Below are 11453 nucleotides of genomic sequence, written 5' to 3'. Positions count from 1 at the left end.
GCATCGATCCACACAATTGGAATCGATGACATGCTACAATCAAGTCAGCGCGCCTGACCACCCGATCCCGTTAGTCGCCTCTTACGACAAGCATAGTCACCCTTTACGGCAAACATGGGTAGGTGAAGACCTATTCTACCCCGGATCTTCACGGGTCGGCTTACCAGTAGTTTGTATATAACGTGTTCAATGTCAATATCATTTTTCATATTTATGTTTTAAAATAGCTCTTATCAATGCATGTACAATTAGTGACACATAAATAAACTATATTCCCACTTGGACAAGCAAACTAAGAATATTTGTTAGTAACAAAGATTTTAATATGAAGCTTTTACTACAAAATAATGCTGCTTTAGGAAAACTTGAATAAAATGTTTTAATAGGTTCCCTCGTTGCAAATGTTTTAAAGTTAGTTGATTTTTTATGTCTCATTTCGTAAAATGTTCAAAAATATGTTAATACCACAAGTATAATATATAGATATATGTATGTAGACATTTCTTTATGATCATCAGCCTAATAAGGCCCCGCATAGAGTATACAAAGGTTGTTTTACTCTGTGTCTGTGTGTGTTATTGTAGCCGTGACACTTCAGTGACCATTTCCTTCGTTTTATGTTTCATTCGTTTGTCCATCCATCCATCCATCCACCCATTCATTCCTTCAAAACATGACCAACGACCCAAACAACCGGGGTACGAAGACACGCAAGGAAATTGAGCGCGGCCATCCTATTCCTACAAGACAAATGCTAGCTCACGTTAAAATATTGATAAGAACCTAGCAAGCAGGAATGTATATGCATATATGTTTAAAGTGGGTTTTTTCACCTAATATCATAGCTGACTAACAACGAAACTGTTGGACATCTTCATACATGTACAATACCAACTGACCATCAAGATAAACACTGACGGTTTCAACTTAAACACACAAACATTCAACTATTTGTACGATTTAAGATAAGATAACACTTTATCATACGGAAGGAAATATGGTTTACATGAGCACAATGGGTCAGCTTATTGATAAACACATATACACATATATAAGAACACCACAAACGTAACTGAAATTAAATGTGGCACTATTGAATATATGTTCAACAATTATTTTTCGCAAAACACATTATAAAACCTGGCACAAGCCGCTATATGAATTAATCTCAACGTGCCCTGTGTGATCTCAACATCGGCAATCGTAGTCTGGGCGGACAGAAGGAGGAAGTTGATACACGTTTATTTAGAAGTATGATGAACTTAATACGTCGTTAATACCGCCGCTTTGCTGACATTCAAGCACACAAACCGACGAGTAGCCAGTTAAGGGGGAAGAGACTATAACAGCAACGATGCGTGAAACAGACTATAGCAGGCTCAATCGACGATTACCCGGGGTAAGTCAAACAAGTGTACTATTTAATAAGTGTTTCACACGGGTTATATATTCTCGCATTACTGCTCTACGGGCGCCGTCACAGGTTTTAGATAACATGTCAGTGTATGGCAAGTCACTGAGCTAAAGTTGTGGCATTATTCTAAAAAGGCGAAACAGCTGCCGCACTTCCTAGTTAGTGTCGGTGGACATGTTTTGATAGATAACGTTTTAATATCAGGTGGGGCGGACGTTAAGTGTTTATTACATATTTGGTAAACGGAAATTACAAGATCATTTTTTAAGGTAAGAAAAGTGAACATTGACATGGAGGATAATGTTTTTTTGTGGGATTGCTAAATATATAGACGAGATTAGATAACGGTTTTATGTCCCGGAGGTTTAGGAGATGTGAGTTACCTCCCTTGAACAGGTGCGTCTGTTGATAAGCCTGACCTCATGGTCTCAGGGGGATCCGGGGGGAGTGGAGGGGGGCTTTTGAAATCCAAATATGATATGTTGTAGGCCCTTGATCATCACGAACGCTTTAGAATGTTAGTAGCTTATACTCACATGGACAATTGTAGGTCTCTATTGATTATTTGCGATATATACCTTCTTCAAGATACTTATGCGACCGTTTAAACTGTCACACCGCGCAAACAGTTCATTTTACTCCTTTCATCGTATAGTAGGTGAAAAATTAGACGTTTATTCTTTCTTCCTCAAATCACCCAATATTTGAATGATGATACAACGATAGTTAACTAATAAAGTCATTAATACATACATGCATTAGTTTATATATATGTTATCACAGCTTAGGGATATACGCGAATCTGATTGACCAAATAGGGGTTTCAAATCACATTAATAATAGTTCTGTACGTTTCACTGCTGAAGGAATATTTTGAAACTGAAAAAAATTATCATTCCACTGGAACATTATTTAGAATGAATGTTCTGGGACACGAGAGAGCTTTAATATCCTTGCATCAAAATGTCAACATGATCGATCCCGTCTGTTACACATTGTGAGTGAGTGAGTTGCGTGTCAGCTTAATGTGGGAGGAAAGCCCGAAGTGATGCAGGTCTCAGACGTTTACCACTTCGATGAAACCCACAAGCGTGGGGATGGTGCTGACAAACCTAGAAACTAAATCGGGGCGAACCGGGATTCGAGCCCACAATCATAGGTTTTTGGCATGCCCTAGGGACGTAACTCTGCACAGCGAATCGCGGCGCCTTAGCCACCCGTGCCCCTACACATTGTGACGTCTTGAGGGTCTACAGAGTATCTTGATTACCCTTCCATGTGAGTGCAGTAACTTGATGAGGTCATGTTGACTATATACAACAACATGCTTAAATGCGATTATTGATTATCCCGTTACTCATTCACATCAGCTAAACATCTAACTCAACGCCACATCAATCATTGCCTCCGGTAACCCAGAATAAGCAACTAGTTTTACTGCGGTCGAATTGCGAATAAATCACCTGTTTTGAAGGTTAATGCACTTAACTGTTAATTGAAACCTTAAAATTTGAAACGCGTTCGGTTTCAAATTAGCTTGATTCGAATTAAGAAGTGTGTTAGGTGGTCATAAGGTGTTTCTATAGAAACAAATAAGTCCCCAATTCACCCCATGAAGCCAACAAGGGTGTGTGAGTGAGTGAGTGAAAAGTCACATCGGCAGTATTTCATCCATATCGTGACTAAAAAAGTCTATACATCAATAATAAATAGATTTAGACTAGAAAACCTGTCAACAAAGACCAGTACAATAACTAGACAGTCGCATATTTGTATTTAAAACTAGTATATGACCATAAAAGATATTACTATACATAACAATTCATTATAAAAGCGGGGGCGGTCGCGTAGCCTGATGGTTTAAGCGTTCGCTCGTCACGCCGAAGACCCGAGTTCCCGACATGGGAACAATGTGTGAAGCCCATTTCTGGTGTCCCCCGTCGGATATTGCTGGAATATTGCTTAAAGCGGCGTAAAACCACACTCACTTATTATAAAAACGAACTTCAGATTACCAGCAAACAAAGTTAAGCCACCATACTAGGGACCATGGGGACTTACGGTAGGATTTACACCATCCCTTTAGTCACTGGCGATAGGTAGGAAGTTTGGTCATAATTAAAATTACATATATACTGTGCTTAAAATACTGGCATGCATTAACATACTTTGAATGACATGGAACTTACATAACCTCTAAGGGAGACAAATATTTTACGCAACTTCCAACCCCATCGAGGGTGAGCCCACAAGATGACGGGTTGAGACTTGTAGAATATTGGAGATCCTGCAGCATTGGAAGTGGATTTGGAAGGTGGCCGTAATACCGCCATGTTGGAATCCGGTCGCAATGTTGAAACTGGCCTGACAAAAATGATCACAAGGTGGAATACAGCCATGCGACTCAATATTTGCCAAGTATTCCACATCACCAGTATGCTTAAACATAGACTTGTTCTTATATGTACTAGTGATTCGATATGCACGGGATATACCGTGTATGTTGGTTATGTAAGGCTGTGTTAATAATATACTCACTCCCTAAAGAAACGCACACCCTAAAATATGAAATATATTAGGAAACGAAAAGGATATCAATCACTTGTTTGTGGCGTGGAACTGTTGTATTCGTTCACTCACTCGACCCGTGAAGATCCGGGTCTTCAGCAACCCATGCTTGTCTTAAGAGGCGACTTTGCTTGTCGTAAGAGTCAACTTTTGGGATTGGATGGTCAGAATCACTGACTTGATTGATTGACATGATTGATGCATGTCATCGTATCCCAATTGCGTGGGTCGATGCTCATGATATCAACCACTTGATTGTCTGGTCTAGACTCGATTATTTACAGACCACATTTACAGTGCAGCGTTAAACAACAAATAAACAAACAAACAAACAGTACAAGCTTGAAACTCGGGTGATGTGAGGTACCCTAGTGCTTAAAGAGTTCGCTTGTCATGCCGAATGGGAACAATGCGTGAAGCCTTTTTCTTGTGTACCCCGCTTTGATATTGCTGGAATATTGCTAAAACTGGCTTGGATTACCACCATTAAGTGCGGCGTTAAACAGCAAACAAAACAAACAAACCCTCTAACTCCTTAATATTTCGTTTCAGCTTCGTGATGGCTATATACTTGAAGATCCATCTGGTGCAGTCATACTATGGTGAGATCACAACGTCAAGAAGACATTAATCTTTCTTAAATCGCATATGGCTTCACAGAACACCTGTGATACAAACGCATTGTAACCAAATTGCCTGAAGTCATAACGTGACTAATTTATCATGAGTACAACAGAGCAGTACAACATTTCAGAAGAAAGGTCTCGAGGTGAAAGGTTTCTTTTAAGAGCCAAATCCTCACTACCCATACTCAAACGATCCTGGAAGTCCTTGAACAAACACATTACCAACGGAGATAGAGCCTCCGTGGAGAAATGGTTCTTCAAAAGACCTTATGCAACCTCAAAGATAAATAATATTCCCCGAACTGTGGTCAGCCCAATCTGTGTAGCAGCGGAGAGTGGTGACAAGGGCATATTTGACCTACTCCTTGAGAAAGGATTCTCCCCCTTCGAAGAAGACCGAAGGAAGGACAAGATTGATACGACGCCTCATCGTCAACCATTTCATCTGGCTGCTTATAGAGGTCACCTTGACCTTGTCAGGGAGCTGCTGGAAGTTCACAAGGTGGAGGTCAACTCCTATGGAAGCGGAAATACTGGTCTTCATTGGGCAATTCTTGGTAGACATGAAGATGTAGTGAAGTATCTGCTCTCCAAGCGGGCTGATCCCAACATTGCGGACCAGATGGAGAAGGACATATTGTCAGTCATGAAAGGATCCCCGAATTACCATTACTGGTACGAGGAGTGCTACCCACTGGGCAAGGCCTTCAACAGGGGACTTAAGGACATGGCTCGGACATTGATCGACGCAGGAGCTGATATCAATAAAGTTCGGATATCTGGAGAAACGATGATATCTAATTTTGTGTCAGATGTCGGTGTCCGTGATATCGTCCAGATGGTGTTTGAGAAGGGTGCATACGCTCCGGTGAGGGACCTGTATGAATATGTGTGTCGAGCAACATTTGAAAAACAGGAAGATCTGATTTTACCAGTATGGCAGTTTCTACTGGATATGAACATATCGGTCCGCCATTTGACCAATGTCCCCCCGGATTACACGGCTCCTTATAAATATGATCCCACAAAACCGAACATTCTGGAGCTGATGTCGAGCGATGCCCTGTTTACTGAGAACGTTACACTAGCTGAAATAGTGGTCAGGTCCAGTTCTGATAGTGACAAGGATTGGTCATTTAAGGGGTTCAAATGGTTGTATAAGATATGTGAAGACTTTTCCAAGAAACCTTATAGTGGGATTTCTTCCTTGAAATATCTGTGCTGTCTACGTGTACGTACTTATATGGGCATTGTGTCAGTCGGGAGAGTGGATGTTCTTCCCGTAGATGTGACTTTGAAACGTTTGATTCGCATGAGTCCGTCAGCGGTATCAGTTAGAGCATAAACGTTATGCGTGTTCAGATTGATTTGCGGATGTTACTGAGTATATGAGCATAAAAATTTCGTTTGGAATCAAGGGCTTTTTGAAATTTGGAATTGAGAAATAAAGGATACCTGATCAAGAAATCCTTATCAAGAAAAGTATTCAATATGTTGTGAAAAAGGATTATATCAACTTTTCCAAAATGATGACCCCAAAAAATAAAGTCGTTCCTTAGAAATCTCACCTTCTGGACGGGGCGGTCGGGTAGCCTAGTGGTTAAAGCGTTCGCTCGTCACGCCGAAGACCCGGGTTCGATTCCCGACATGGGTACAATGTGTGAAGCCCATTTCTGGTGTCCCCCGCCGTGATATTGCTGGAATATTGCTAAAAGCGGCGTAAAACCATACTCACTCACTCACTCACCTTCTGGACAGTTAATGTTGGGAACGTTTGTAGAAATATACGACATTCTAGCCTATCCATGAATTCATTGATCCGGGGAACCCATCTGTGGAGTACTGGACAGAGAGCCTGCCCCAAGAGAGGAAGGACATTGGTTCGATCCCCGGGTCGCGTCATGGCAAAAGACGTAAACCGATGGTAATTGATGTTACCCTGCCTTAAGTGATAAAATACGGACTTGCCTTTCCGGTTTCAGTATAATGTGCCTAAGTGGGGTATCCATGCATGATAAATATGTGCATGCGTGTCGCTGTATGACTGAAATAGTCTAGAACGCCACACTAAACTCCATTTCACCTTACCTTGTTAAACAGGGCAATTCCATTGGAACCGCAACTATTTTGTTTCATTATATTATAAAAGTTGTTTTGATAATTCTTCTTTTCATATTGACCACAGTGAAAATATTTTCTTGACCAATATTTGTTAGTTAAGTTTTAGCCGTGCGTTCAAGTTTTATATAGTATTTACACTTGTTATGTACATACATCTTTTACAGAATAGACAGTACTTTCCGGAATTGTTGTTTGTGATTTTTATGTTGGTAGATTTCAGTTTTAGGAAATAAAAACATAATGATGTATGTGATAACATTTTCAGTGCCAATATTGACACATTTATCCCAATATACCTGCCATAAATTCATGTATCATATACCTATACCTACCAATGACATGAAGCATTTTGCATGTGCAATAAAGCCAACACAGAGACGGTCATATCCCAGGGGGTGTAAGAACCTGGCCCGTATTACACCCACTGCTAGGCTGATATGGCTTGTCAATGCATTTTGAATGGGCGATCAATATCAGCCCGGGTGGTAAGAAATTAGAGTTACGTCCCTTAGTGCGTCGTCTGCTCAGGTAGCTTTCCCGTGACCTTGTCTTTCAAACAGGGTGAAATTGGTGAGGGGGGGGGGGGGGGGGGGGGGTTGCAGTCGTCTGAGGCGCCGCAATTCGCTGTGCAGAGTTGCAACTCTTGGGCTTTCCTCCCACATTAAGCTGACACGTCGTGATATAACTGGAACATTGTTCAAAGCGGCGTTAAACCCAAATCTCTGACTGACTCATATCGGTGCACACATTTTCTGAATAATAGGAAGTAAAAGAGCGCCTTTAATTGGCAGAAAGCAACCACTGCTCCACTTTATGGAAATGATTGCTCGGTAAATAATAATATTGATTACCGTTTGTGTGATATTATTCTAGTACATTCTTAGAATATGTCACCATCTACCATAGGTTGTTGGCATTACCTTTTGTATACATGTTTTGTATATCAAATCACATAACCGTTAGACTGGCCTTTGAGAATATTCCAAATGGCGGGTGAAAAACTGAACGAAAAAACTTGCATTAGCCGGTGACCGATAACACTCTTCCAAATAAGATCCAGTTTCATTCTTTTTGTGGATTTGTTTAAAGTAACTCTGTTCTTACGTCTTGTCATGTGTAGGAATATTTAATTAGAAATGCATTAATCCGAGTGTGCCGAGATGTTGTTCAGTTTGACAGATTTGCTGCCATTGCAATATTCATGTGTACTTTAATGAATGGCGTATTTCCATAGCAATGTGTCCTGGGTTCTTATCTGTTCATAGCTGGTGTGTGTTGTGGGGGGGGGGGGGGGGGGGGGGGGGGGGCTTACTTGACGGTAAAAGTGCTTGAAGTCGCTCCATCGTTCGTTGACATCATGTTAGTTGTGTTAAACATATTATTAATGATTCAAATGCACATGTGCCTATGTTCTGGCAGAAAAAAATCGCTGTCTTGTCACCACAATACTCGGGTTAGAAAATGTCCGAGGGTTTATACTGACCATTAGAATAGGCCGCTACGTAGGTGGATGCCCTACCCCGCGTGAGCAGAGGACCTGGCTTTTATGACATTTAGTTATGAGTTTAGTTAAGGTAGTTCAGGACGTGCTAACCCTTTTCGCGAACACCTGGTGCCAACACTGACTTTTATTGATCCATTATAATTTTCACCGCTATTTTGTATTTTACGCCCGATGGAATCTAATTCGACGGATAATCGAGACTGGTTATTCTCTTGCGTTGACGCTTTTATAAATTATCACAATTTAAATCATGTTAAGGAATTGCTCATCAAAAGTTAAATGAAAAGATATCAAATACAATCACATACTTTACACAATTCTTCCTTTGAGTTATTATCAAGATGTAAGTCCTTTACTATTATCTTACTCAACATAGAGTGAGTGGGTTGCGTTTGACGCCGTTTTGAACACTCAGCATTTTAGTCAAATCACGGCGCACCAGCTTAGTTTTGGGGAAAATACCAAAGTGATGTAGGCATAAGCCTCAGATGTACAAAACATTTCGAGCTGACCATTTTGGTGAAACGCGTCAGCATGGTTACGATGTTGATAAGCCATAATCAGTGTGAACCTGAGATCTCCTCGGAATCATACAATCGACTCTGCTTTTAGCTGAGATTTCTATGACTATGGAAACGGGTTTGTCGCTTTTATCACCAATAGCCTTCGATTTGCATGTTTATTGTTCCTCTCACTTCAGTTGCCAATTTGTGAATATATTTACAGAGCGTTAGGTACAGGTTTAATAACGTTTTGACATATCCTAACTTATAATGAAAAATGAAACAATCTTTAACAATTAATTAATATTATAGTGTTATGCGGCAGTCGGCACTGTTGTGGATTCACTTGTAGTAGTTGTGAGTAGGCGAGTGGAATTATGAGTTACCGCCCTTTTCTACAGCAACATGGCAGGCTTGATCATTGGAGAAGTTTCAGTATGGTACAGGCTGGCTGTATCTGTATAAGATCGAAAGGCGGGCGATTCCAGGCATTTTCGACCTGACTTAGTGTGGATTGGATATCTAGTTGGAAACACCGAATTCCAGCCAAATCCCACACCGTGACAACATTTTGGTCGTTCGTGAGTGCGCTATGATTAATTATGTTAAAGTTCCTGATTGCTGCTGTCACTTATTTGACCCATTGTAGTGCCTTGTCTTTTTTACCCCCAAACGTGTGTGTTTCAATATTATTTAAGTATTCCTTTATTTGTGTGTGGTCCTTTACAGTATATGACACGTCGCTTGTCAAAAACGATGCGCTATGATATTCCATACTTAGACATGAACATGGAATTTCCACACCTCTTTATTAAATGGCACTTACTTTTCAATGAAAAGTGTGTGAATGGCGGGTGCAATCTTTAGAGCATGACATGCTTGACCCTTTCGCGAGCACCTGATGTCATCACTGATTTGCAGTGATCAATTCATATAAATTTCACCGCTATTTTCCCTTACGCCCTATTTAATATGTTTCGGTGGATATTAAAGTCTGAATATTTTTGGGCATTACTGTTTTGAGTTTACGTAACTGCGTTAATCTTTGTGTTGGAGAAGATCCGGGGTAGAATAGATCTTCAGCAACCCATGCTTGCCATTAAAGGCGGCTATGCTTGTCGTAAGAGGCGACTAACGGGATCGGGTTGTCAGGCTCGCTGACTTGGTTGATGTACAGTCAAGTCCCGTTAATCCGACATCGATGGTTGCATATGAGTATGTCGGATTAACGAGTATGTCGGATAAACGAAATTTAGTAGTATCAACGTTCGTGATTGAAAATCGGACAACTATATGTATACAACTGTATGTCATCGATCCCAATTGCGTGGATCAATGCTCATGATGTCAATCACTGGATTGTCTGGTCCTGACTCGATTATTTACAGACCGCCGTCATATAGCTGGAATATTGCTGAGTGCGGCGTTAAACAACAAACAATCAATCAATCTTTGTGTTGGAGGAAAGTCTGAAGTGATGCAGGTCTAAGACGTTTACTAATTTGGTGACGCCCACGAACTCGGGTATAGTTCCTGGAATACCTAAAAGCTTATCGTAACCAGGCCGGGTCGGGATTCGAACCTGAGTTTCTTGATCGACTTAGGGACTCAACTCAGGAGATATGTCAATTCTAGATTTGACGACGCTGAATACAAATATGATCCAGATCTTTAGCTTCTCTCTGTTTTGCGTTATTTACAGTGCCGGGCAAAAGTATACACCCATGTTTGATGGTGTTCAGTGTTTTCAGTGTTTCGGCAAGTATTTTCAGCCTAGTAACGTTTTGAGAACGTTTGATTTTTTTGGCTCAAATCAATTTTTAGTGTAAATTTTGTTTTAAAGTCTTGCTTGACAACGGTATAAGAATCTATACGGAAACGTCGTTTTTTACAGTATTAAAGAAGTTATCCATAAAATTGTGTCTACCTTGAAATTTTGTATTTCTCTGCAGGAAAATATAACCACACAATGTCGGGATAAAAAGCAAATGCTTTTCGACTTTTAATAATATTTCGTACTTGTGTAGATAGAATTACATTATTGTGAGACCTCGTCAGTCCGAACCTCCTTTTTCCGAAAACCCCACCAACTGGACGATATTGTTGGTAAAGACATTCGATAATCCAGACGATTTCACTGCAGACAAAGTCCCAGCAACATCACATCAACATCCGTTTACGTGACAGGAAACAAAAAGGAAATGATTTGTTTCAACTGAGTAACGCGTAAAATACTTTTCAAAGATGTTGCACAAAGAGACACGCCTTTGTGCAGTTCCATTCGTTTCCTGTCAAATATTTTTAAAAGTGAAGAATAAATGCCGAACGACGTAAAATAATGCGCTTTTCTTTAAAAATATACTTCATACAAAATATATTTGTGCCTTTATCATTAAGTATAGAATATTCGACGTTGGACTACAACTATGACAAGTAATCGGCCGAATGAGAAAGATTTCTACAGAACAATGGAACATCTTTGAAGCCTGGGAAAGATTGCTATTTACGCGCAAAACGCACTTGTTCATAGAGACCAAGTTGATAAGAACAACATGGTGAAGAATCACAATTCAGACATTTGCTTTCAAAGGCCCTTAGGCGATTTAGTTAAACAATTATTAAATTGTTTATGGTATTTCAAAATGTAGATGAAGTGTTTTCACACGAGTTTGATTAACAATCTCACTCCGTCTTTGATTGCTTCCTCAGCGTTTGGT

General features: G+C 40.3%; 1 protein-coding gene and 1 long non-coding RNA gene across 2 annotated transcripts; one reads left to right on the top strand and one right to left on the bottom strand.

The window, feature by feature from the left end:
- Positions 1 to 1326: 1326 nt before the first annotated feature.
- LOC124142583 (receptor-interacting serine/threonine-protein kinase 4-like) lies at positions 1327 to 6308 on the top strand. Its single transcript, XM_046511152.2, has 2 exons — positions 1327 to 1399; positions 4535 to 6308. Exon 2 carries the CDS (start codon positions 4706 to 4708, stop codon positions 5951 to 5953), a length of 1248 nt encoding a protein of 415 aa, XP_046367108.2. The 5' UTR covers positions 1327 to 1399; positions 4535 to 4705; the 3' UTR covers positions 5954 to 6308.
- On the bottom strand, positions 6046 to 6494 carry LOC125381643. Its single transcript, XR_007221927.1, has 2 exons — positions 6356 to 6494; positions 6046 to 6176 (listed from the first exon to the last, which is right to left on the bottom strand). It is a non-coding gene; the product is annotated as an uncharacterized LOC125381643 (long non-coding RNA).
- Positions 6495 to 11453: the final 4959 nt, after the last annotated feature.

Source organism: Haliotis rufescens, unplaced genomic scaffold, assembly GCF_023055435.1.
Source record: "Haliotis rufescens isolate VD_foot unplaced genomic scaffold, xgHalRufe1.0.p SCAF_19, whole genome shotgun sequence".
Taxonomy (NCBI): Eukaryota; Metazoa; Mollusca; class Gastropoda; order Lepetellida; family Haliotidae; genus Haliotis; species Haliotis rufescens.
The sequence above is the reverse complement of the archived record's forward strand: the minus strand, read 5'-3'. Positions and strand labels throughout refer to the sequence as shown.

What these genes read in the sequence shown, in the direction of transcription:
- LOC124142583 (XM_046511152.2), top strand. Translation starts at nt 4,706, where the DNA reads ATGAGTACAACAGAGCAGTACAACATTTCAGAAGAAAGGTCTCGAGGT.